We start from the raw sequence: 24,225 nt of genomic DNA on the forward strand, positions 1-24,225 counted from the left end.
CAAAAAGCTTCTAGGGTCGTTTGTGTTTATTCATGAAAGCAGAAGATATGAATAACTTTTATTAACCATGAAAAAAAGTTGCACGTTGAAATTATTCGAGACCGGAGCTTTCAGTAACAAAGCTGTGTTTGGTGACTAACCCACGTCACTGAAAGGTTCAAAATCTCAATTGTAATTGGACTGTTTACTTCATACCTGTCTTCGTTTATTAGTTTTTCCGATTTTTTGAGGTATTCTTGTGCAATCACTATTATTACCGTTCGCTTGGTCAGCATGCATTCAGTTCATGTTAGACAAACCACTGTAAACTATTTAACTTTAGTTCTTGCTGCTACTGTTACGAAGATGGATTGATCACCAATTAACGCTCGTTTGGCGAACTCCTACTTTGCCTGATTCTGCTTTCCACTCGACTTTTCCACCACACTTCTCGCTCTTGTTTTTCATTTGTTTTTGTTCTTATCAAAAACGGAGCGTTTAAGCAAACCACTTTTATTTACAAAACGCGGAGCAAAAGGAAGGTTTTTGGAAGTACATCGAATTAATTGATTTGTTTTTGGTTCTGTTTACTTATTTGTTGAAATACGAGAACACAAAAATTCATAAAAAGCTTTACCAAGCATCGCGTGAACAAGAAGAGACACATACGCCTTGCGAAAGATCACTTTCGGTAAAGGCCCATGTGGCGGAAAAACTCTCATTTTAGCCTGAGTTCTCGCGCATTACTGAAACCAACGCTTAAGTTCTGTAGTGGATTTATCGTTGTCTATTCCAAATAATTTGTTCTTACACTTGGACAAAATTTCAGAAAACTATGTTTTGTTCGGCTGCTCTCTCTTTTTTATTAAAGGTCCTTTCCTTTCCCTATTTGGACAACAGAAGGTTTAAGCAACACTGAACTACATGTCTTGCTCATCCAAGGAAGATTTATCCATTTAGCTTCGGTAGATTACTGAAACCAACGCGTGCGTTTTAAGGATGATTCATTATTATCCATTCCAAACAGTTTGTTCTTGTACTTAGACACCATCTGAGAGAACTTCGACTCGTCGTTCTGCTCCTGTTGTCGTTTCCGGGCGCCTTTCCTCTTTCTATTTGGGGCATCGGAGGTTTTGCTCACTTTAAATTCACTGTCTTGTCTTTCTTTTGAAGCTCTATTTACCATTTTAAGGTAGGGACTAACATTTGGGGCGGTACCTGATGTGACTTTGGTACGAGAATTGTTTCTAAGAACAAAAGAAGATTGTTTATTTCTTCCAACATTCTTTTTACCTCGCTTCGACTCAGATTGTGTAACGTCCATTCTGGACAAATTTTCAAATTTCTTTGCTTTCGATGAGGATAAGTTTGAACTGTTCACTGCCTTAATAACTTTGTTTCTTTCCTGCGCTATTTTGCCGCCTTCGCTGTTCCTGCCCTCTTCCAATTTTCGTTTCTTTCTCGCTTCTCTCTTTCTCACTCGTTTTTCTCTTCGCTTCTGATTTCGCTCCAGCCTTCTCTCCTTATTTGTCTTGGGTTGTTCATCGCGCGCATGCTCGTCGACGCTCTGCTGCTGCTTGTGCTGAGCCTTCTCTACATGACGCTGCTTCGCCTTGAGGACGAGGCTATTTTCTATCGAGAAATCCACAATTGGTCGACGATCCGGTCCAAATATGGCGGGATTGTTATTGGTGACTCTCAAGACGGCAAGAGCGTCTTTGTGATTGGTGAATTCTATGAATCCGTATCCCATGGAACGTCCACGGCCTGTGCTGTCTAACCTATCTTTACTCCGGATAATCAGCACTTTCTTCACGCGCATCCTCTTTCCTGTGGCGGTGCCGAAGATCTCTTGCAATTTCTTGTCGTCTACATTTAGAGGCAGGTTTCGAACACAAAGCCTGGAAACACAAAAGATGAATATTTAACAGTGCTTGCAGTAAGTCATTCCATTTACTTTACCACAGCTAAAGAAATAACGACACTACGCAGCATTTCGTGATAAAATAAACAACAACAACAACACAAAATAAAAACAAACAAAACAAAAACCATGGAAATATACGGAAAATCCATAATAACGAACGCCCAAAACTCTGAAAAGCCCATATTCCCCATAATAAGCGAGAAGGAACATGGAATAGGAAGCGGGTTCACTGCACTGCAGCCAATCAAAAAAAGACACTCACCGGGTTGTTGAGACGAAATTATTTGGATTTTCTAGCTTTGCTTTCTTCTCTGCTTCAGCTTTCTGTCTCTTCACTAAATCAGCTTTAGACAAGCCCTGAGCAGCTTCTGAGCCTGGTGTAATTAAACCTTCTTTAGCCAGATATAAATTACGTTTGTCCCTTGTATCCTTGGTTCCGTCCAGCTTCTTTTCCTTTGCTAGTTCTGCCGCCTTTCCACGCGTTACTGCTTTCGTCACATTCAGTTTAAAATTGTCCAAGGAAATGCCTAGGGAATCGACAACGAGAGAACGGTTCAATGGCATCGCAAAGTCTTAAATGATTGCATTCCCACTGTGCTGATGCGCTAAAAATTCGACTGTGGGCATCTACGCCGCAATCTGACTGCATGCCCGTGACGTAACAGTCCCATTTCCGTTTTGGTCATGTCTTGGTGCTCTCCTGATGTAATTTTTTTTCTGAGTGTGTTTTGACGTTTTGTGTCAATGGCAAGAACACCACTGAACAACCGTCTTTGAACCTAACGTTGTGATTTTGCGTGTGCAACCAAGTTAGGGAGCTAATTTAAAGATGGCAGCACCATTCAATTGATGAGTTTTTAGCAGATTTGAGGACAATTTTCGAACGTTGAGGTTACACTCACGAATCTTAAAACGGAATAAGAAACAGATGTTTGAATAGCTGAGAACATTCCTCTTTGAATAATCATTCGCAGAGAACAATAAATGAAAGTGGGGGATGCGATGAGCTGATACACCCACACTGAACTCTAGCTCAAGCTTTCACTGTAGCTCATAGTGCTCGTAGCAAGAAATTGGCGAGAGTATTCTCGGGTACAACGTAGAACCCACCAGAGATTTGAATGAGGGTAAAACGAGAAAAAAATAATAATGAGGGCAGTAGCAAAACTCTCAGTCACTCAGTTTCACACTGAAAACCAGAATTTCACTTGGATTTCATCGGCAACTTTACTTTTAGGGAGACTTGAACCTATAACAATGTATGTTGTCTGATGAAAATCGGCGAAACACGTTGATAGTTTTGAAACAAGACATTTTCTTAAGTTTACACAACATTCTTACCGGATCCATCTTTGTCTGCTTCCACAAGACACTTTTCGGCGCCTTCAACCGTTTTAAACTTCACAAACGCCATTCCACGGCTGTGACCGGTCCTTTTGTCCTCAACCATCTTACAATAGTCTACCTCTCCAAATTGTTCAAACAATTCGTAAAGTGATTCCTCGCTAGTGTCAAACGATATGTTCCGGATGAATAAAGTCTTGCCTTCTTTGACATCTGAAGGTTGCTTAGTTTTCTTGGCTTTCGAGGCTTCTTCCTCCTGTTCGTGTTCTTGATCGCTGACTTCATTTTCCTCCTCCTCTTCATCGTCTCCAGTATCAGAGCTGCCAGATTTTTCTTCGTCTGATTCCACATCGGAGTCATCGTTAGAAACATCAACACTGATGTCTTCATCTTGGTTATCATCTGTGTTCTCATCTGTGACTCTCGTCTTTTCAGCCTGTGTTTCTATTTCATGGAAATAGGAACAAAAAATCAATGGCCTGAAACTGTCAAAAACTGTTGCATATTTTAGGGAACTGAATAAATTTTGAGCCTTTTTCTTTGACGTACAAAATTACGTCAAAAGCAAAGGAAAGAACAACATATCACCTTGCTATAATAACAGGGCGTGAAATTAACTTTTTTTTCTGATAGCCACTTGGCTCCTAAATTCTTCAAAGTGGTAGCCAATTAAAAAAAAGTTGGTCGCCATTTTCAAAGACAAACAAAATCTTTCTTTACGCTGTCAGCGTTCTAGATTGACCCTCTAAAATTAAGTTAGGGAAAAGATCTTTAACGTGCTACAAAGTGGACACTAGGATGGATGATATACAACGTTCAGGCTCATCTAAATCCAAGATGGCGTCTAGTTATCGATCGAGATGCATATGCTACGTTTTGGAAACAAACTTAACGAGGAAGTTTGCCGCGGATTTATCTTTGCAAATCTTTTTAATGCACTATATCTTTTGGTAAGGTTATGATGAAACGTTCTAGTCGCCAATTTGGCGACTAACTTTCAGGATTTGGTCGCCAAAGTGAAAAATTTAGTCGCATTGGCGCCTGTATTCGGCGCAATTTCACGCCCTGAATAATAAATAACCGAACAAAACTTGGAACGTAGAAAGCAAACTAAAGATAAATAAACGTCAAACTTTGACATCCTAGGTTAATTTTGAGCTCTAATGGTCATGATCAAAGATGCATTGACTCTTTAACTCCCAGAGGTCATCAATATGTAACTTCTCCCTAAAATATCCATACATTGTCCATCAAACAGGTAATGAGAATACTCAAACTTATCTGGCTGAAGTTGTCATTTTGATCTAACACCAAATTCTCATAACTAATTTACAACGAAATATGTAGCAGCTAGAGGGGAGAATTAACAATCAGATCTTGGGAGTAAAGGGTTAATTCACAATTTCCCTGGGAACTACAGGCTTGTTTGTAAGACACTTCTTTTCATCTCACTCTGCCTTATTTTTTGGGGCTTTGTGAAAGCTAATATTACCAGAAAATTAACTCATAGTACTTCAAAAACCGTCTATTATTTTTTTTGATACCATCTCCTTGGTAAACACCTCTGCTGCAGCATGGTGCACAATTACAATGGAACTCACAACATGACTGTAACAGGGAAACTGGAAAATGGACAGAAAATTTAAACCAAGGAAACACAACTAAAACATCTATACATCTACCTAATAGCAAATGCACACCAATAAATACATGTAAAATGAAAAAGGAACATTTACAGACCTTCCATGCCTTTCTTCTCCTTATAGTCAGATTTGGCCAGGGCCCAGTCAACAGCAACAGGTCTTCCAGCAATCTCCTTCATGTTTGTCTCTTTGATGGCCTTTGCAGCCTCAAAAACATTACAAAACTGTACAAACCCAAAACCAAGCCGACGCTTTCGTTTTCCATCCATCTTGGTTGGAATGTGAACATCAGAAATCTGGCCAAACTGCGTGAAAAACTTTCTGAGGTCTTCTTCATTGCACTTAAATGATAAATTTCTGACAATGAGCTTGGATTTTTTTAAAGACCTCTGGCTAGGTGTCTTCCCTTCTTTAGAGAGAAGTGAAACTCCAATAGTATTGCCTTTAAAAATCTTTCCACTGAGTTTCCTTACAGCTTCTCTGGCATCTTTATGGGTCTGATAAACGACAAATGCAGTTGATGTATCCTGTCCCTCTGCTGGGAATGTAACCTTTTCTACAGGCCCAATCTTACGAAATTTTTTTCTAATATGGTTCTGATTAAGGCCTTCAGCAAGTTTTGTCAGTTTAATTGTTCTACCCATATCATTTTTTGGTTCTCTGCGCTGGGATTTAATCACGCTTTCCTCCTGATCAATGCTCTTCAACTTCTTTTTGGGTGGAGTTTCATTTTCATTTTCATCCAAGGCCATTGTTTTGAGTCCCTCATCTTCAATGTTCTCTAAATGTAACACAACCAAAAACATGTTAACCTTTTGACCCCTAAGAGTGACTAGCCTCTAATTTCTCCTTAAAATATCACACCCAAATCACATATCAAGATCATGAAGGAAATTATCAACAATTTTAGATGCCCTTGATTGTTAAACAAATTCTTCCAGTGATCAGCATCTTAGCAAACAAAGAGGACAGTATGGAGAATAGACTTACCGATGTTAAGATGCTAGGGGTTAATTTTGAAAGAGCATTGCAAAAAGAAATTAAAACCAACTGCAATATATGAAAATTTGGGCTTTATCAACTGAGCTGATAATGTGAATTAGCCACTGTAAAGAGTTGCTAAAGGTGACTTTGAGAGTGCTAGCCCTTTGTCAATTTTTTATCAAGAGGGGCTAGTGCTCAGAAAGTCAACTTCAGAAACTATTTGTCATGGCAAATATATTGGTACATTATCAAATCATTAAATGAAACCAAATTATCATGTGACACCCACCACCCACCCCTCCCCAGATGCAGCACTACACTTGCCCCCTTTATTTAACCGCACTATATGTTTGCTTTACGTTTATAACCGTAACTCACTTTGACTGTCATCATTGTCACCCTCAGGATGCAATTCCCGTTCCCTTTTTCTCTTTTCATGTTTGGGTTTTTTATTTGCAAAGCAAACACTGAGTTGTCGTCCTCCAAATGATTTCACAATATCTAAAGCTCTTTGTGCATCTTCGGCGAGCGCAAATGTAACGTAACCAAATCCTCTACAGGAGTTCTTGACATCTGAAAGAGAACATGTAAATATGTAAGTCTTAAAACATTGATATTCGGTTGATTATTCTTGTGAAGATAAGCTTATATTCAAACGCTAGATATGCATACGACAATGCCACGTGCGAGTCTGCGAGAAGCTTAATCTTACCTTTGTCTCGAATCACAAAACTACGTTTGATAGGTCCAACGTCACTGAATATATTTTCGAGATCTTGGTCTTTTGTAGAAAAGGGTAGATTACGTACAAATAGCACCTTCTGAGAGACTGCCGAACCATCTTTAACTTTGCTATCCTCGTTACGATCAGCCGCCATGTTGGATTGCTAGGGATATTTCACAACTCTTATTTCAAGCACTCTGGGCGTCAGTTGCATCCGCTGTCATCGCTGGCGCTAAAAATTTCTAAGATGGCTGCCCACGAATTGGATGTTTACAGCTTAACAGATATCGCTGAAATACAAAAAGCTTACGCACAAATCCATCTTCATGAGGTACATTACAAATTAAACGCACAATTTTTAAGATTTATATTGCAATTGAGTCGCAACTTTACCCTTAAAATTCCCATGTTTTCAATTTGCAACTGTCGCCAACGTGTCACTTTGATTCGGCAGTCGACTGTAATGTGGTTATACGTATGGTGAACCCATTGAGGATCCTTGGTGCGGGTTCAAATTAAGTAAAATTAGATATTCCTAAATGTACAGCTTGCTTGCTGTTCTAATCACCGTCAAAATAACGTGGAAAACTCTGTAAGTTCATGTTAGCTCAGTGCAGTTCAATGACCTATCGACTATATGGAAAATTGAACTATGATGCCAAGCAGAAACAGTGGCAGTTCGTTATCCTCGACAGTATTCTAAGCATGAAAGGAAGAGGAACCGAAAAAACTGGTACAATGCTTAATTTAAATATTTAACGTAATGGTTAAACCTCAAACAGTTAAAGGTAAACAAACCAGTTGATATCTGGTCACTGCAACAACAAACTTGCCGCCACCAACCTCCCCAACACTGAGATTCGAATCGCCATTGGTGGTGATGTGACTCAGTTGTTATCTGTAGCCTGTTGAATGAAACTTACTTCAAATGAAAGCTAAGGTGTAGCGGTATATTGCAAAAAGGGAAAGAGACTTGGAAGTTTTATACGAGAGGCTAGACAAAATGCCTCAGTCAAATTGCATTTGGTAGAGATTTGACTGTTAGCTGTGGTGAGTTTGGTGGTGGTGAATTGACTGTAAACCAAGTGGTTGAATATTATAGGTAAAGTGGTCAATAATTCAAATCCAAGGTTCGTTTAATATTTTGTATACAGCAGGTTATAAGTGAACTTAGAAAATACTTCATCTTTCCAAATTTGTTTTGAGGAATTAAAACTCTAACTTGCTTTGCTGTTTCTTGTTACTAGCAAAAACTTAACAATGAACTGGATGCTATACTGGAAAACCAACCAAGACTTGACACAAAACTTAACACGCTACAGAATGTAATGTGAGTGATGAATGGTATTAACCCTTTACACTCTAACATCAGTATTCATATTCTCCATACTCTTCTCTATACATTTCTCAAGGGGCTGACAAGGAGAATTTGTTTAACAATCAAGAGATTCTTTAGTTGGTGATCATTTTTGTTATTCTCTTGACCTTAATGTTTGATTCAGGGGTGATGTTGTGAGAAGAAATTAGATGCTGGTCACTCTTAAGGGTGTAAAGGGTTAATTTTCTGCATTACAGTATGATTTATAAAGCATCTAATATTCCAAAAAAAATTTTTAAATCAAGATTAACTTGAAAAAATTTAGAACACTGTTTTCAAGGTTACTCAATCACATGCTGATCTGGTCTTTTTTAATTCAGCCTATCCATGACTCCTTTTTTTTGTTCCAATGCTTCATCTATATTTGTAGTGCAAACCATAATTATAACAAAGCTGCAATTGCTTATCAAGGTAGGGTTGTCATCATGTGTATTCCTATCTCCATATACCAGTTGTTGAATATTCAGAGGTTTGCATCTGAAATTGGGCTATTTTGTTGATAATGGTAATAGGACTGAGTGGAGTCCAATTTGTAATGGTAATAGGATTGTGTGGAGTCTAATTTGGTCTGTAATGATATGAGTGAGAACAAAATCAAGTGACTACACAGCAGGAGTTCAATTTGTTTATCACAAGTATGATTACAGACTGAATTGGATTACACAAAGTCTTAATCAATTAATTAATGATAAATACAATTTCCAAAAAAAAAAGAATAGCCAAGTTCTGAGAGAAAGGGAAAATTTGCATTTAAAGACTTGACAAAAGAGGCGTAAATTGTTTAATGTTGATTGAATGTTGATTTAAACTATAACTCTGAATGTGATGGGCTCATTGAACTGTCCGATAACAAACTGTCAGATAAAAACTGTTCGCTAACAACTTGGCATGTGAATTAGTGGAAAATAGGATTTTTTTAAACCAATCACAATCAAGGGAATTGTAATTTTCATGATTATTGCAGAAATTATTTTTAACTATATATGCCTGACTTATCCCTTCAGATGGCTGCACAATACAGCTACTATTGATTGAAATTAATGCCTTGTGGTGTGTCATGTATTTTTAGTCCAAACCTGCAGTTGGTAATGAGAGATGCCCAACATTTACATACCATGATTTCCAATACATCAGATTTGGCAGAAAAAGTCAGCAGTAAAGTGCGACTTCTGGATCTTGTTAAGGTTGGTCATAACTTATCACTGTAATTGGTATACAAAAATTTTATTTAATATATCTTTGAATGGGTTATAATGTATATTAGTTGTTGATGACATATACATTGCTGCTTTTCTGGTTTACTAAGATGTTATGTTTTTCTTTTGCTTTCAGAACCGTGTCCAAGAAACAATAAAACGTGTGGATGACATCCTTGATTTAAAGGTGAAGGATGAACCATACTATAGTGCACTTCTTAAGTGTTCTAAACCACAGTCAATATTTGAGTATAAAACTTGGACCAATTATGTTTCTGTTTTGATCCAATGGTTATGAGAGGCTCAGTTGTCCCTAAAGTGATCAATACCGGAGGTTTCGCTATTTTAAAATTTGCTTTTTTCCTCTTTGTAGGCTTGTGTGGATGGTGTGCAAACAGCACTAAATACAGAACACTTTGAGCAGGTAAGCCATCTCTTGTCTTGGCTGCTTGAATTTAATTTATGCATAGTTAGTAGAGGAGACTCTACTAACTATGATTTATGCTAGCAAAAACCTCTAATTAAAATCCAACTAAGCTGTGTTATCATCCAGAGTGGCTTATGATACCAATGTTAAGTAAATCTTTCTCTGGAAGTAAGAAATGGCACACCACAATAACTACTATTAATAGATTGTTCTTGCTGCTTTAAATATCAGGATGTTATTAAGTGACTTAAATATTTAGAATAATTTATGCTTAATCAGAAATTGTTACTATCATTACAGTGATACTGACTTAAACTATTTTTGTTGGCAGTCAGTGTAATGTGTAATGATTTGTTTCTTCAGGCTGCAGCACATATTCACAGATATCTCAACCTGGATGAACAAGTCCTCAGAGACTTAGCAGAGGACTCAAAAGAAGGTGAAAGTAGTACCATAATTGCTGCATTTTTATCGTTACTGCTGGAACTTTTTAAGAGTTCATATTACATTATATATATTCATATTCACATTATGAAATAAGCAGCAACAGTGTTATTTCCCCTAACAGTGCAGCAACAGTGTTATTTCCCCTAAAGGGGATGATAGAGGATCTCTAAACTTTTGTCAGGTTTGCCTGGCTGTTTAATTTGCTGGAATCAATAAACTACAGTAACTGTAAAAGTAGAGGTTTTTGTTTGTAGAGTTTTGTGTCTTGCCTGAGAACACAACACAGTGATCCAGTCAGGCCTCAGTGACTGACAGAGTCAGGTTGGTCTGGACTGGAAACTTTTTTTGACCCTCTGTCATGACATGTGGACCTTGCTTGCTTGGTCCATATATCTTGACCTCATGCCAAATATTTTCTGTTAGTTCCAATATGTTTAAGTAGATTAGTATTTATAAATTCAATAGTTAAGATTTTGTTTTGAAAATGACAGCAATAGTTAGGACATTTCTATTAATAAACATTAACCTACTGTATAATTGCTTCTCACACAACCTAACTGAGCCTGCAGCTCTCCATCAGGTATCTTTGTGCAGCAATAGCTGATAACTTGCTCGTGATTTTATTTTCCTGTAGGTTCTGACTTAGCAGGGGCCTTTGTGTTGCTACATGAAGCAGAGACAAAACTGAAAAGAATTGTAAATGACAAGTTTGAGGCTGCTATACAAAATGGTGACAGAGGTTCTGTAGAAAGGTACAGAAGACATGCATTGTATTGTATGGCTTTGTAGTTTGTCACCATGTTTTTCTGCTTTGGATACACTTGTTTGTTCTGCTGCCATGATTATTATTTTGTTAATTTGATAAAAATTTTGTGTCTTTGTATCTAGTAGTTTTGATTGGTATTTCTGTATAATTATTGTGTTTTTTGTAAGATCAGGTTAAACACCTAGTAATATTGAAATTAATTTAAAATGCATTCTGATCATGATTAATCTTTTTTCAAGGTTTTTCAAAATTTTTCCTTTACTGGGTCAACACCAAGTTGGACTTGAAAAGTATGCAAGATATTTGTGCACTCAGGTTTGTCTGTGTATAGTTACTTCTTGGATACTCAGAAAAATAGGCTTAGTAGGCTTACATGTAAGAATGAATGGTCATTGTATGATTATAGTAGATCAAAACAACAGATTAGTTGAACTAGCTTTGTTACTGTTAATAAAAGCAAGGTATCCTTATAACAAAAATTAGTATAAATGAAATAAGTACAACAAGGCAAAAAAAAAAACATGAGGGAGGTGTAGTTTCTCCCTATTTATTCAACCTCTTACATCTTAGTCTATCAAAGGGGAATCAAATATTTTTTAATTTTAGGGCTTTTTGAGAGCCAGGATTCTTGGATAACCAGCTTCTAAATGTGTTTGATATATGTTATAGAATGAAATCAGCCATCATTGTCTTAATGGTAGACCCTATTGCTGAAATGATCTATGTCTGATGCATGCAGCTTTTGATTAAAAAAAAAAATAAAAATATACACAGTGAGTATATTAAGTATGTAGACTAATCAAAATGGCCCTGAACTAGTGTGAGGTATTTTCTCCTTTGTTTTAGAATAATAGCTGTAGTCTTTAAAGATAGGAAATTACCAGCAAGTTTGAAATAACTTTGACCAAAAGTTGTTTTCAATAAAAAGATGTGAAATCTTTTTCCTGCTCTAGATTGCTGCCCAGTGCCAGAAGAATTTGGACAATGCTGTTGCTGTCAAAGACTCAGGTGAGAATGTTGTTTCTAATAATCTTTAATAACAAGGTAATTTTTCTTTTCATGTAACATTTTTTTTATTTATCCTAACTTACATATAAGTTATACTATGAAGTACTGTACCTTGGTTATAATGGTATTGTTGTACTTTTAAATAGCTCTAAGCTTTTTGATGTGCAGTTGTGTTCAGTCCTTAGTTGGAGCCTGACTGTAACATTTATTCTGGCACGATAATTGTCCAGATGAGTGTTGTGACTTTAATAGGATTGTTGTTGTTGGTGGTAGCTTACATTTTCATAGGCTGGGCCAAAGTCATCATTAGTTCTTACATGGAAGAGCTTAATTACTTAGATATTTCCCTTTAATTCTTTTTAGATCGTCATGTCAATGTTGTGTTTGCAAATACTCTCACTTTACTGTTTGAGAACATTGCACGTATGGTGGAAGAACATCAGCCATTTGTAGAGACTTACTATGGTGAGGCTGCCCTGTGGCAACTTTAATTTAAGTTACTTCTAAAAGCCTTTTGGATGCTCCTCCTTTGTGGGAATGTGTACTTGAGCTTTTACATGATATAGCCACAAGCTGGTTGTACCTACCAGATATGAGATTTACCATTAACTCAGTGGAGAGACTGTTTTGCCAAAATTTTCCTTCTTTCTGGGCCACACTGTAAATTCACCAATTTAATTATCTCTTTTGGCAGGTCCTGGCAAAATGTTCATTCTGCTACAAGCTATGCAGGTACATGGTTCATTGTCCACTTATATTTAGATTTTTGATCAATTTAATTTTATATTTCTATTTCTTCTGGACTTACACTTTTTAAAGACAATGCTGGAATTTGTAGTCAGTGTTTATTTTCTCTATCCAGAGCTGCTTACATCATTGCCTCTTTAAAATTTTCCCTCAGCTCAGTAAAATGCTTAGGAGTAGACATTTTCTTTTCTTTTTTTTTTTTATTAATGTTAATTTCTCAGAAACTGAATCCAACAAAGAATGATGTGGCCCCTTCCTTCCCCCTTAAAAAATAAATTTTATGGATTTAGTTTGCATTAGACATTTTCAAAGCTCTTTTGGTAAGACTAGACTGGAATTGATGTAATCCTTTTGCTAGAAATATCTGCTAACAGCTTACAATTCTGGTCAGAAGCTGTTTGGACACAATATCATGCCCAATTGCTTGTAAGCAATATCTGCTTTATAAATTGTAGAAAATGATTTACTAATAGAGGATTCCAAGCCCCCAATCCCCCTTACCAACCAATATTGAAACCAACTGTGGCTTTTCTGAATGCTCCCAGGAGTCTTATTAGCAATACAAAGGGGAGAGGAGGGGGGGGGGGGGGGTTGGGTTACTGTAAGCCCCAGAGTTTTTTTTTTTTTCAGTAATTGTATTTTCATCTGTTTTGTCAGAGGTATTCTCAGCTGAGAATGTTGTCAAGGATTATGGATGATGATCATTGTGATACAGTACCATTAAATTATTTTGTTAATTAAATGCAGCGCTTTTTTTTATGAATACTTCCACATAGGCTGAGTGTGACAAGCAAGTTAATCAAGTTGTTGACCAGTTTATGAAAAAGAGACAGTTCACAGAAAAGGTACCCATAAAATGGAAGAATTTTATTTCAATAAATTTTTCCTAGAATCTGATGATCTAGGTTATATGCTTCTGTTATGAAAATTCCATATACTTGTTTTCAAGCAAACTCATAAAATTGCATGAGGGGCAGATTTAAGAACAATTATAATTGCATTAGAATCACATGGTGTGCAGCTCATTCTTTGTGCTTTTGTGAAAATTTCAATCTCCTTCAACATTTTTTCTTGATCTGTATAGTATCTAGTTTGTTGACAAAGAACAACATATCCAGCATAGAAGGCCAATGTATCTACACTTGTAGCGAGACATTGGCAGATCTAACAGAATGAGTACATATAATGATTGTGACAAATGCAGACTGAAAAACCTGCATGAAGTGCCTTGTGTGCATAAGAATTTCACTCTTCTTGTCTTTAGTTCAAATCTGTTCAGGGCAGTCAAACCTTCAGAGGTTCTTCTGGTAACCTTGATAGGTAAGTTTGCATCAGCTTTTTAATGACCAGAAATAATTATCATGAGGTGAAGCAGACTTAGAAGTGGCATTCTTGATGTACTTGGGTCAATAATTGGAGGAAAAAAGAGGATCCATTACTTATGATTTGGATCTAGTTGACAAGGATATTGAAAAATATATTACGTCCCTGCTGTGTGTCTGCCAAGGTTAGGAAATAAGTAATTTATGAATATTAGAAACAGAATAAGTCAATTTTGGACTTGCTTAATCCTTTAACCCCTAGGAGTGTTCAGCATCTCATTTCTCCTTACTGCATCATCCTTAAATTAAATACAAAGGTTATGAGAATAAAGGAAATGATCACCAAGTTAAGAAGCTCCTGATTGTCAAACAAAATATTCTTGTTGGCACCATAAGTAAAGGGAACTGTGTGGAATTATCAATGGTTTGTTTAGTAGCTGTTTTAATGAAACATGAACAAAGTGTTCATAACCTTGTTGTGTTTCTTAGGTATGACCCCAGAGAGCTTGATGTTGTCTTGCGTGAAGTTGTTGTGATGAATGCAAGAGCTGAAATGTATTTACAGTTCTTGGAGAAAAGGATCACAGTAAGAATTTGTACTCTTCTAATTTCTCACAGTTCTTTCTGCCATTTTTGCCACATGCAAAAAGTTCCTATAACATTGTTGAAATGATTGATGATTTTTAAATCTAAATTATGTTTTGTCTTTGATCTTCAAAACCTTTTTTTATTATAGGATGACATGGCAAATGTTCCTGAAGAGGAAAAAACAGAAGGTAACAGTACAGATAAGTTTTACACAATGCACAATTGTGTTTTTGTCACCTCTAACTTAGCTGTAAGTTAAAAGTATGTAGTCTGTGTTAGAAATTTTCAGGTATCATGGGAGATGTGTTTGTTTCTCTCTTTGCCTATAACCCTTAACTCCTATGAGTGACCAAGACAGAATTTCTCCTTACAACATCTATATAATATCAAGTAGACAATGATAAGAATGAGAAAAGTACCAGTCAGGGGATAATTAGTTGATCCAATACTAAATTCTCTGAATTAGCATCATAAGAATTATAGGACAGACAGTAAGGAGAATTACTAAATAAATGAGATTTTGGATTGATAGTGTTAATTTGGTTTTCCCCCTCTTTCCTTTTTTCCTTTTTCTATTCATTCTCTTTTCTTTCAGTTGTCTGGTATTTTCCTTTTTAATTTAATGATCATACAAAATTATATATGTACCAAGGTTAAGAAACTGAAAAATACATCATATTAATTATATTTTGAACTCTTTTTTCATTGTGGCATTCCTCTATATATACAGTGTAGCATTTACATTACTAAGGTTATCATCATGATGGAGGCTTTTGATTCTCTCTGTAAGAACTATTAGGAATTCAAGACAAAGTTATTGCCAATTGTGAACTAAACAGAAGAATGCAGGTAACACAGGAGCAATCTTTCCATCTAACATCTTTGAAATACACTAAAAAAATTATTAATGGAAATCTGAATTTACATTTTTTTTAGTATTGTTATATACATCACATTTTTTTACCAAGTTATTCAGATTTGGGTTATGACCATTATCTTCATGGTGCTTGTTTTCACCTTGGAGTACAGATCTCTATGTTGCTACGAAAATATGAAAGGGTGGGTTTCAAAACTGAGTCTAATCAGAGTCTTCATTACTATGTCTCCACACATATGAAAAGCCTCTCTTCCCTAGATCACACCTCTGATTTTCTGTTTAATACTTAGTTTCCTATTGGCTCATAAATACTTCAAATGATTTTCTTATTTTGCAGGAGCTGATAGGAAACTACATCTACATGGAAGAGTACTTTATGAGAGAAACAGTGATGAAAGTTAGTCTTGTGTTGCTGCTGAAATTAAAAATTTAAACATACTGGTTTTGCAATATTTCTGGAAAAACGTTTGTCCTGGTTTTGGAGTTGTGATGGTTATTAGTGTTATGTTTTGTGTTTTTGTTAATTCAAGTTGTAATTTTTAGGCTGTAAAGATGGACATCACAGAGGGTGGTGATGATGAAGCTGTCACTTCCAGCATGGTGGATGATGTCTTCTTTATCGTACAAAAGGCTGTTAGGTTTGTTTCTGGTTATAATCCTAAATATTAACTTCCAAAAGGTCTTTTTACAATGTGTGATTTCAAGCTGTAAATAGTTTTCATGAATTATTTTATGGGTAGTGAAAGACCAGTATTAAGATGTCTTTGGAGCATGGTGTTTGTTTTGTTTTGATTACCAATTTTAATAACTGGTTAGTTATCGATATTTTTTTATTGATTGTTAAAGAACTAAGGCTAGGTCCAGTAAGGCATATCTGACAAACTTGTGTTAACTTGCGATGCAACAACATGCCGACATCTATAACAACATTCTCTGTGGCTTTGTGTTAAGGCAAGCTCTGGTCACATGGACTACTAAATTTAGGAGAAACTTTTAAGTTTTTAGAGGGTTGATTATCTACTTTCTGTGTTATTGCTTTCATTCATTCAGACGAGCCTTATCTAGCTCTAGTGTGGATGGAACATGTGCAATGCTGAATCATGCATGGTAATGAACTTAATTGTGAAAGGGTGCTCCAGAAATCAATTTTTTATTCCAACACTTTCTTAAGATTCCTGAGAAAAAACCTAACTTATCAAAAATTTTCATTCAAATGTGCTTAAAATTTGACTATGGACGTGGTCATTTTAATCTTGCTTAGCAACCTGGCCGCATAGACGAATCAAAGTGTCACTTTTTTCTTTTCCATCTCTTGTCGCTCTGTTTTGATAACTACTAGCTGTATCAGAAGGCATTTTTGAGGAGCAGCAGTACAAGAACTGCAGCGTGTGGTTATGTGTCGTAGGCCAGTTTGCAGAGTCCAGTTTTAACTCTTTAACTCCCAAGATCTGATTGTTAATTCTACCCTCTTGCTACTATACATTTTCCTATAAAGTACTTATAGGGATTTTGTGTTAGATCAAGATAGCAACTTCTACCTGATAAATTTGAGAATTCTCAATACCTGTTTGCTAGCTAATGTTTGGATATTATAGGGAGAAGTTACATGTTAATCACCTCTGGGAGATAAATATTAATGAGGGAGTTTAAAATATATCGTTTTTCTGACTTATTATCTTTTTAATGTTTGACTCAACTATCTTTAATTTCTCTAGTGCTCTTCTGTCATCTGATTACCGTGATGTGCTAACTGCCCGATTAAAAGCAGGTTTTCCATCTGGAAGGTATTTATAGTTCTTCTATGAAAGCATAATAACGTTATAGATATAGCAATGTTGCAATCGTACTGTGTGATCTCTTTATTTTTATGTTGTTCTATTGTTACAATTTTTAGGGTTGGATCATTGTAATTTATATCAAGCAAATCAAACAGGTCAAAATTTTCAAATCCTCAAACCTGTGATCTTTACTTTTTTTTACATTCCAATTGATGTAATCAATGCAACTATGTAGAGAGTTGCTTTTGATATCTTCAAAAAATTCCTTGTGTAAATTTTGTAATGGTTGTAGAATTTTTCATGTCTTAAATTTGTTCTTACCATCAAGTTTTGAAAGTGTGTTTGTGCAGTAACACAAAATTGATTTTCTTATTGCTTTACAGAAATTTGAGTTCCACAAAGGAGTATTCTAAGATGTCTTAATACTTATAATTGTTCTTTTGTATTCCAGTCTTGATTTATCTGGAATGTTGCAAGGAAAGCTGCAAGTGGGCTACTCCACAACGGCTGAAAATGCAGCCGCCCGGAAGGCTTTCCTTGTAAGTGTAACGCTACTATCATCCTCTATCAATCATGTTTTAGTGTTGTAATATTATCTCCCCATCTCGATAAATTTTATGTGAGAATTAGACTCTTTTTAATTAATATTTGCTGATTCTAGCAGTATGTAGGACGCTCATCGAATATGAATTTAGTATTAGCATGCGATGGCCTGGCTCTTCTTCGTAAGGCCAAATCAAAAGGACCTAAACTCCATTCCTCAGGGCGGGCCTTAAAGTTTTTCCTTTGTTCCACGTGTTAGGCAAAAATGAGTCTTTCTTTTCTATACAGACATTGCTATTTCTTTATCAATGAGTGTTTTTCTCCAAGTGAGGCTGTGAGCAGTGGACGTATGAATTCATCCCTTCTCCTAAGACTAAAGCTGCTAACAAATATTTTATGCTGAATTTCAGGTGACACTTAACAACCTTGAAGTTAGCAGCAACAACATTCAGAAGCTAAAGAAAGATCTTGAGGTAAATAATGACTGAAATGTATAATGGTAATGATCATCCATTGAATGTTGTCATCGTCGTCGAGAGCTTAGAATTTACTCTATTGTATATCAGATAGTACTGATGATATGGACGCAAGGTTCAAAATTCCAAACTTTTATATATATTATTTTGTGACGAGTTGGCTGAATGAAGCGAATCCTGTGATTTAACTACCCAAGCAAATACAGCCCTCTCGGTTGTGCCCGTTTTGATGTAAGCTTGTTTGATCAAGATGATGGAATGTTTGCCTCGTTCTTTTATGCATTGTTGTGGACTTCATTTTTATCTCGGTCTTGGAAACAGGAATTTGGCCTATATTGAACTACCCTGAGATAAAAAAAGCTTATGACGCATTTATTACTACTCCTTTTGCGTTCATACTCCACATTAGTACAAACAGTTCTTTTAAATTTAAGGATAACCTGATATACTTGCTGGGGTGGAGAGGGGGACCACGAAGGACCAGCGATCGGCATGCCAACAAAAAGTAGTCTCTACTCAAGCCTGTTGACCCACTCAGCTGGAGCTTATCCCGGTTTCCATAGTAGGAGTGTTATCACTTCCCCCTCGATGGGATGTTACTAGGCTTTCCTGACAGTTAGCCAGTACCCATGTATACTCCTGGGAGGAGAGGGAGAGGCACTGTGAGAGTAAAGTGTTTTGCCTAAGAACACAACACGTTGACCCAGCCTGGTCTCGAACCCAGACCTCTCGACCCGGTCTGTTCCACTGACCATGAGGCCAGTGCCACAGGCAACACATCCAATTCACTTTCATCTTGTTGCGTTGAAGCGTCATGGATTGATTTTTAAGTGTTTCCAAACAATTTGCCTCCCAGATTGAATGTGACAGGAACTTGGCTTTTGGAGATGCTGCTAAACTGAAATTAGAGGCAAGTGTTCACGTTTTTTACCATTCTTGACATGGACCATAATCGACTGGCTTCATAAGGCATATAAAACTGCAACTGGATATGTTTTTAACTTTACCTTTTTGTCTACTTACAGGGGAGGGTAGAGTAGATCAACATGTTCATTTAAGAAACTTCAAGCGACTCCATTAGTCTCTACCACGGAGATGGCAAATGACAAAAGTCGCATTAATTCTAAGTAGCTCGTAATATCAAACAAATAAACGAAACAATAAGCAAAAGCTAGAAAAACAACAACAAAAAATTGACTTATGAAAGGACTATTAGAAGAAAGAAGGGTTTCAATCTCATCCAGCCATCAACAAAACTCTTGCTATGACTTATTTGACTTTCATTTTAAAAAAAACTTTGCAATTTTCTAATTATGTTTTTTCTTATCTTCTCAGAGCTGTCTTTCAGACTTGATGAACACATCAAATATTTTCAAGGATTTACTTCAAGTATGGAAGTTTCCTTGTACTATCTTGTCCGTGGGGTTAAATATTCTCTTTACATCTATCATCATTGGTTAATAGCATATCCTTTAAAAATCTTTTTTTACCATCTGTATGATTTGCAGGGTGGATTATATCAGTTATGTTCTACTGCTGTCATACCAAGATTAAAACCCCTCATCGATGGATTCAATTCAACAAGCCACAACATATCAGAGGTAATCATTTCCCTCGAATTCAATTAAAAATTAATTCACTTGTCAGCAATATTTTTCTTTTGTTTCTTAACTTGTGTCGCTTTCAAAGATCCAATTAGTAATTTTATCTAACGTCCGCGATCATTTACCAAAACAGTCAGAGAGGTAAACAGAGGCACTGTGAAAGTAACGATCTTGCCCAACAACAAAATGTAAAGAACCAGTTAGGGCTCGAACCCAGACCTCTCTCTATATATGAGGTTAAGTTCACTAACCATACTTTCGTTTCACAGCGGTTGGTTACCCTGTGCGAAAAAGGGGGGCAGGGTTACTAACATTACGTCAAGTTTTTTTTAAAAGGTCTGTCTCAGTAAAGTTTCAGTTTCATTGACTGAATTCTTTGAATAGCCACTGAAAGTTAAGTTAACCACAGTGGATGAACCATTTAGGAATTGCTGATCCGCTCAAAGATGTTCTCGACGCTTTATCCAACGCTCCAGTTATCAGCTAAAACAATTAAGTTATGGTACATGACGTTTATAAATTTCTGCTTAGTCTGTTGAACTCTTGTTTTATTATTATTATTATTTCTTTTTTTTTTTTGGATGCAGGAGGAATTTGCTTTTTATGAAGTGAATGATCCATTTGTTCAGAATTTCATCACAAGTTTAGACTCAATCTTAACATCTTTTAAGGTATGTCTACACCGCTTGCCGAGCGGCCTCGTTAGTTAACCGATCTGGAGAAATTGAGTAACAATGAAGTCTGCAAGAAGATGTTGGTTATTTGTGTGTGTTAGTTCCAAAGGTAATCATGGTTAATACAATCATTTAAACCGTAAAATTGACCCATTTAATTTTTTGTCTCTTTGTCTTTCTCAACTTGTGTGGTGAAAAGGTTTGCCATTCTTTGGTGGGTTTTTAATTAAGGGAAGGTTTACATCATAACAGCGGTCATGTAACGTCTCTATGTGTTGATTAGAGCTTGTGGCTTTTAATCACACTGCCGTATAATGTCAAACTTAAGAGTTGTTATTGTCATGATCTTTCGTTATAACTGATTGTACGTTAGTACAAGAAACTCTTTGGGTAAGGGAAAAGGTGAATTAAGAAAACGAACAGAGTGATCCACTTAGTCTGGATTTATCTTGGTTTCACTCGCATGAACTGACCCGGTGTATTCCTTTTTTCATCGATGGAATGTTAGTCTATCACAGATTACTCACCTCTCCCCGCCCCCACCCCCGTCAAGTTTCTCTCCCAGTTCCCTGGTATCGTTTTGGTTGTAGAGAGGCTAACCGTCAGGCCGCTGAGTACCTCGCACGTGAAAAATGCTTGAGCTCCGATAGAGAAATTATAAACCAATATGCCATTTTGTTACGCAGGTTCCACTGACACCTTCCAACTATGACTCTTTAGTAAGCATGGCAGCCACTGAAATAACAACTCAACTGGAAACCTCGGTCATGAAAGCGAGTTTTAACAGAGTAAGTTTTGTAGTCAATAGACAGGCCTTATCTCTAGTTACTGGTGGTTTTGGTGTGCCCGCGATCCTCATCGCACAGCGAAACTTCAACGGCTAGAGGCTGAGCCTAGTCAATGTATAGATGGCAATTGGAATGTGCAGCTGTAATTTTAAGTGATTTTGCCTTCTTCTTATAACATTTTGTCCCGCAACTTGTTGGAGTGATCTGTCACCCGTTGTCAACTGAATTTATACGGGGCAAGGAACAGTGGGCGCAAATTTGAACTTGACGTGTACTTGACGGTAGCTTTGTCTCAAGATACATGACAGTTTTGGAGAATGAATTGTACTTTAAAAGAGATAAATATTACAAGATGTGTTACTAACTCTTATTGACTTCAACATCCATTAAATGAATCTGATCCTCTATTTCATTGTTTCAAATCAGCTTGGTGGTCTTCAGTTTGACAAGGAACTACGTTCGCTGGTCGGTTACCTGACAGCTGTCACTCAGTGGACCATACGAGACAAGTTTGCCAGACTCACACAGATTGCCACTGTCCTCAACTTAGAGAAGGTAATCGTGATTCTGTAAACAATAGCCACCATTCAGCACGAAAGTATGCTTATGCATTTGTTTGCGCACAGAAAAACTGTGAGCTTACATATTTATAGCTTGGAAGGCAGAAACATTCAGACTTTGAGCATGCTCAAAGTGTCTTTCGACCATTCACTGCTCTGATGAGCCATGAGGCTTTCAATGCTACAGAAATGTCTGGAAATTGTCCAAGCGTTTATTAACAATGCAAATAAACAGTCCTATCAACAATCAAAACTCTCAACTGCTCGAATTTGCATTTCTGTAAAAATTATTTAAGTATAATCTGGTCGATGAAGAAGCGATTTTTCCCTTACAGTCCTCTATTTTCTGTTTAACAGGTGGGCGAGATTATGGATTACTGGGGTCCTAATTCAGGACCAATGACTTGGAGACTTACTCCTACGGAAGTCAGACAAGTCCTGTCATTAAGGTGAACTACTATATTCTGATTCCCTCAATCCTTTTTCTTCCAGATTATGCTTTGATAAGCTCGGAGAGCAGCGCATGTTTTCATAACTGGAGGTGTCCCCTTACCAAATGCGAAAATAGGGGTCTTTGTTGAAGTAAAACGAAAAGGCTGCTGCAAGTAAAATTGTTGGGACAGGAGAGTACACTTTGGCTACTGTGGCTATAGCGTAGTAACTGAAAGTTCGACTTCCATTTTTTCCGTTTTTTGCCATTATGAGGGGAACTCTAGAGCGGAAGCGACTGACATTAAGCGCAAAGCGAGCGTGCAAGAACAAGTGTGGAGTGAGAGAGTGACCATGAACCGGGAAAGATAAAATGCTTACCCTCCCCTGCCTTTGCGTTCTTAAAGTCCACTTCAGTCCTTATGTTGTTCGCACTTTGGGCTATTATCTAAGAAGAGAGAAATTAGAAGGTCTTTGAACATTCCCATCTTTTCTTCAGTGTTTGTTCCACTGTTAGTTACGCCTCGCTATTGGTCTTTAGGCTTTCTTTTCTTGTTGTCCTTTTCACAATGTTAGAAAATGGAAAATCCATCGACAAGGTATTGTTAGGATGAATTGTACACTTTACAGCGAGGAAGGTCTTGTGGGGTGGAGCGGGAAAAGAGGGGTTCATGGCATTTGATTAGTCTTTCCATTAGAACTTATTCATGTGTTTATTTTTTCACAGGGTCGATTTCAGAATTGAGGATATCAACCGATTAAAACTTTAAGCTGGGAACCAAATAGTTTTTACAAAGAATTATAAGGAGATTTCTCAGAAAAACCTTAAATGATGCAGAAAATAAATATTTAATGACTGATGTAGATAGGGAGATTGTAAATGATAGAGGGAGTTCGGAGCCCTTCTTTAGATTACGAGTTTGTCACGAAATCATTTTGAATCGCGACAAAGTTTGATACACAGCTTGCTCCGCGAGCGAGTAGGATAAAGCGAATCTGTGTTTTTAACCGTACCTCAGGTTGCCCTCACACGATTGCTCTCTTGACCAAGCTTGCTTTTTTTTTGGTGCCTTATTATGGTCTACGACTTTGTCTCTGTCCGTGAAACACAACTAGAGATCTTGAGCAATATATATCGAGCCATCTTGCTAGCACGTTTGGTTGCTGACGTCTACGATCAACAGTAAGCACAAATATGACTATGAATATTATAAAATCGTATATGGGAACTGCGGATTAATAAATGAATATGTGAATGAGCTTTGCTGTAATAAACACTTCTTAAGAAGTAGTTAAGATAGAGTCTGAAAAAACTGATTCAGGCCAGTACGAGAGTTGAACCCATGACCTCTGGCTGCGAAAGAGAGTAGATCTATATTCAGAAATGTAGATATGTGTAGTATTTCAATATACCGGTAAGTATATTTACCTAATGTGCGTTTCTCCCGTTTCGTTATGCCTCAGTTGGCAGACTGTCCAGGTGTAATAAAGGTGCACTAAAGTGGAAACGTGTTGCTAGTGGTTGTCTCTTTTTCTTTGACTTTAAAGTTGTATTGAGCAGTATGAAGAGCTCGTCAAGTACGACCATGGCTATACGTCATGTTATGTTATATAAGGAGAACAGAGCAATCTTGTTGCAAATGAAAGGATAGACTGGATGTCGAAGTAAAAAAATATATGTTTTGGCTTTGGCTAATTTTTTTTTTCTGCACTGAACTTTTTTTAATACCGGTAGCTTTAATAACTTGAACTGTCATCTTGGAGTATCTAGCAAAAAAATTCAAACAGAAGGCAAACTTGGAGCCATTTTTTGGAGGGTTGAGGGATGTGCCATCTACACTTGTGCAGAGATGCTTATCAATAAATCCTCAAGTTTCTCTGAGCTGGCAATCCTAGTTGCATTTTGGCTCTTACTGTACCAGGGCTTAAATGGCTTGTTCATTCCATTATTTTACAACTTGCAAGTTGCAACAGCAGACCTCAACTTTGCTAAATCATGTGCCACTTGGTCGCAAG

The 24,225-nt window shown here is 36.9% G+C and overlaps 3 protein-coding genes across 3 annotated transcripts; 1 reads left to right on the forward strand and 2 right to left on the reverse strand.

Moving 5' to 3' along the window:
* Nucleotides 1-84: 84 nt before the first annotated feature.
* On the reverse strand, nucleotides 85-6,390 carry LOC131798973 (RNA-binding protein 28). Its single transcript, XM_059116634.2, has 5 exons — nucleotides 6,256-6,390; nucleotides 4,991-5,674; nucleotides 3,248-3,694; nucleotides 2,169-2,433; nucleotides 85-1,880 (listed from the first exon to the last, which is right to left on the reverse strand). The coding sequence occupies exons 2-5, from the start codon at nucleotides 5,643-5,645 to the stop codon at nucleotides 950-952; spliced, it is 2,298 nt and encodes a 765-aa protein (XP_058972617.2). The 5' UTR covers nucleotides 5,646-5,674; nucleotides 6,256-6,390; the 3' UTR covers nucleotides 85-949.
* On the reverse strand, nucleotides 6,239-6,755 carry LOC136279701 (RNA-binding protein 28-like). The gene is made up of 2 exons (XM_066163644.1): nucleotides 6,590-6,755; nucleotides 6,239-6,450 (listed from the first exon to the last, which is right to left on the reverse strand). The coding sequence occupies exons 1-2, from the start codon at nucleotides 6,753-6,755 to the stop codon at nucleotides 6,239-6,241; spliced, it is 378 nt and encodes a 125-aa protein (XP_066019741.1).
* An 82-nt stretch (nucleotides 6,756-6,837) lies between these two features.
* On the forward strand, nucleotides 6,838-23,717 carry LOC131798968 (conserved oligomeric Golgi complex subunit 4). The gene is made up of 30 exons (XM_059116628.2): nucleotides 6,838-6,932; nucleotides 7,849-7,931; nucleotides 9,049-9,163; nucleotides 9,312-9,362; nucleotides 9,549-9,599; nucleotides 9,966-10,041; nucleotides 10,684-10,801; nucleotides 11,055-11,130; nucleotides 11,769-11,823; nucleotides 12,187-12,288; nucleotides 12,518-12,555; nucleotides 13,347-13,415; nucleotides 13,835-13,890; nucleotides 14,382-14,478; nucleotides 14,629-14,668; nucleotides 15,271-15,329; nucleotides 15,695-15,754; nucleotides 15,901-15,995; nucleotides 16,408-16,464; nucleotides 17,073-17,141; nucleotides 17,587-17,674; nucleotides 18,089-18,151; nucleotides 19,011-19,064; nucleotides 19,490-19,543; nucleotides 19,663-19,755; nucleotides 20,346-20,429; nucleotides 21,119-21,220; nucleotides 21,647-21,775; nucleotides 22,138-22,229; nucleotides 22,937-23,717. Exons 1-30 carry the CDS (start codon nucleotides 6,849-6,851, stop codon nucleotides 22,977-22,979), a joined length of 2,253 nt encoding a protein of 750 aa, XP_058972611.2. The 5' UTR covers nucleotides 6,838-6,848; the 3' UTR covers nucleotides 22,980-23,717.
* The last annotated feature ends 508 nt before the right edge of the window (nucleotides 23,718-24,225 follow it).

Source organism: Pocillopora verrucosa, chromosome 3 (assembly GCF_036669915.1).
Source record: "Pocillopora verrucosa isolate sample1 chromosome 3, ASM3666991v2, whole genome shotgun sequence".
Taxonomy (NCBI): Eukaryota; Metazoa; Cnidaria; class Anthozoa; order Scleractinia; family Pocilloporidae; genus Pocillopora; species Pocillopora verrucosa.

Coding starts and splice junctions, on each gene's coding strand:
- LOC131798968 (XM_059116628.2), top strand. CDS start 6,849: ATGGCTGCCCACGAATTGGATGTTTACAGCTTAACAGATATCGCTGAA. Junction 16,465..17,072: donor GCAATGCTGAATCATGCATG/GTAATGAACTTA, acceptor TAATTTCTCTAG/TGCTCTTCTGTCATCTGATT. Junction 17,142..17,586: donor GCAGGTTTTCCATCTGGAAG/GTATTTATAGTT, acceptor TTTGTATTCCAG/TCTTGATTTATCTGGAATGT.
- LOC136279701 (XM_066163644.1), bottom strand. CDS start 6,755: ATGGCGGCTGATCGTAACGAGGATAGCAAAGTTAAAGATGGTTCGGCA. Junction 6,451..6,589: donor TTTTGTGATTCGAGACAAAG/GTAAGATTAAGC, acceptor GTTCTCTTTCAG/ATGTCAAGAACTCCTGTAGA.
- LOC131798973 (XM_059116634.2), bottom strand. CDS start 5,645: ATGGCCTTGGATGAAAATGAAAATGAAACTCCACCCAAAAAGAAGTTG. Junction 3,695..4,990: donor GGAGAAGAAAGGCATGGAAG/GTCTGTAAATGT, acceptor TCCATGAAATAG/AAACACAGGCTGAAAAGACG. Junction 1,881..2,168: donor AATTTCGTCTCAACAACCCG/GTGAGTGTCTTT, acceptor TTGTGTTTCCAG/GCTTTGTGTTCGAAACCTGC.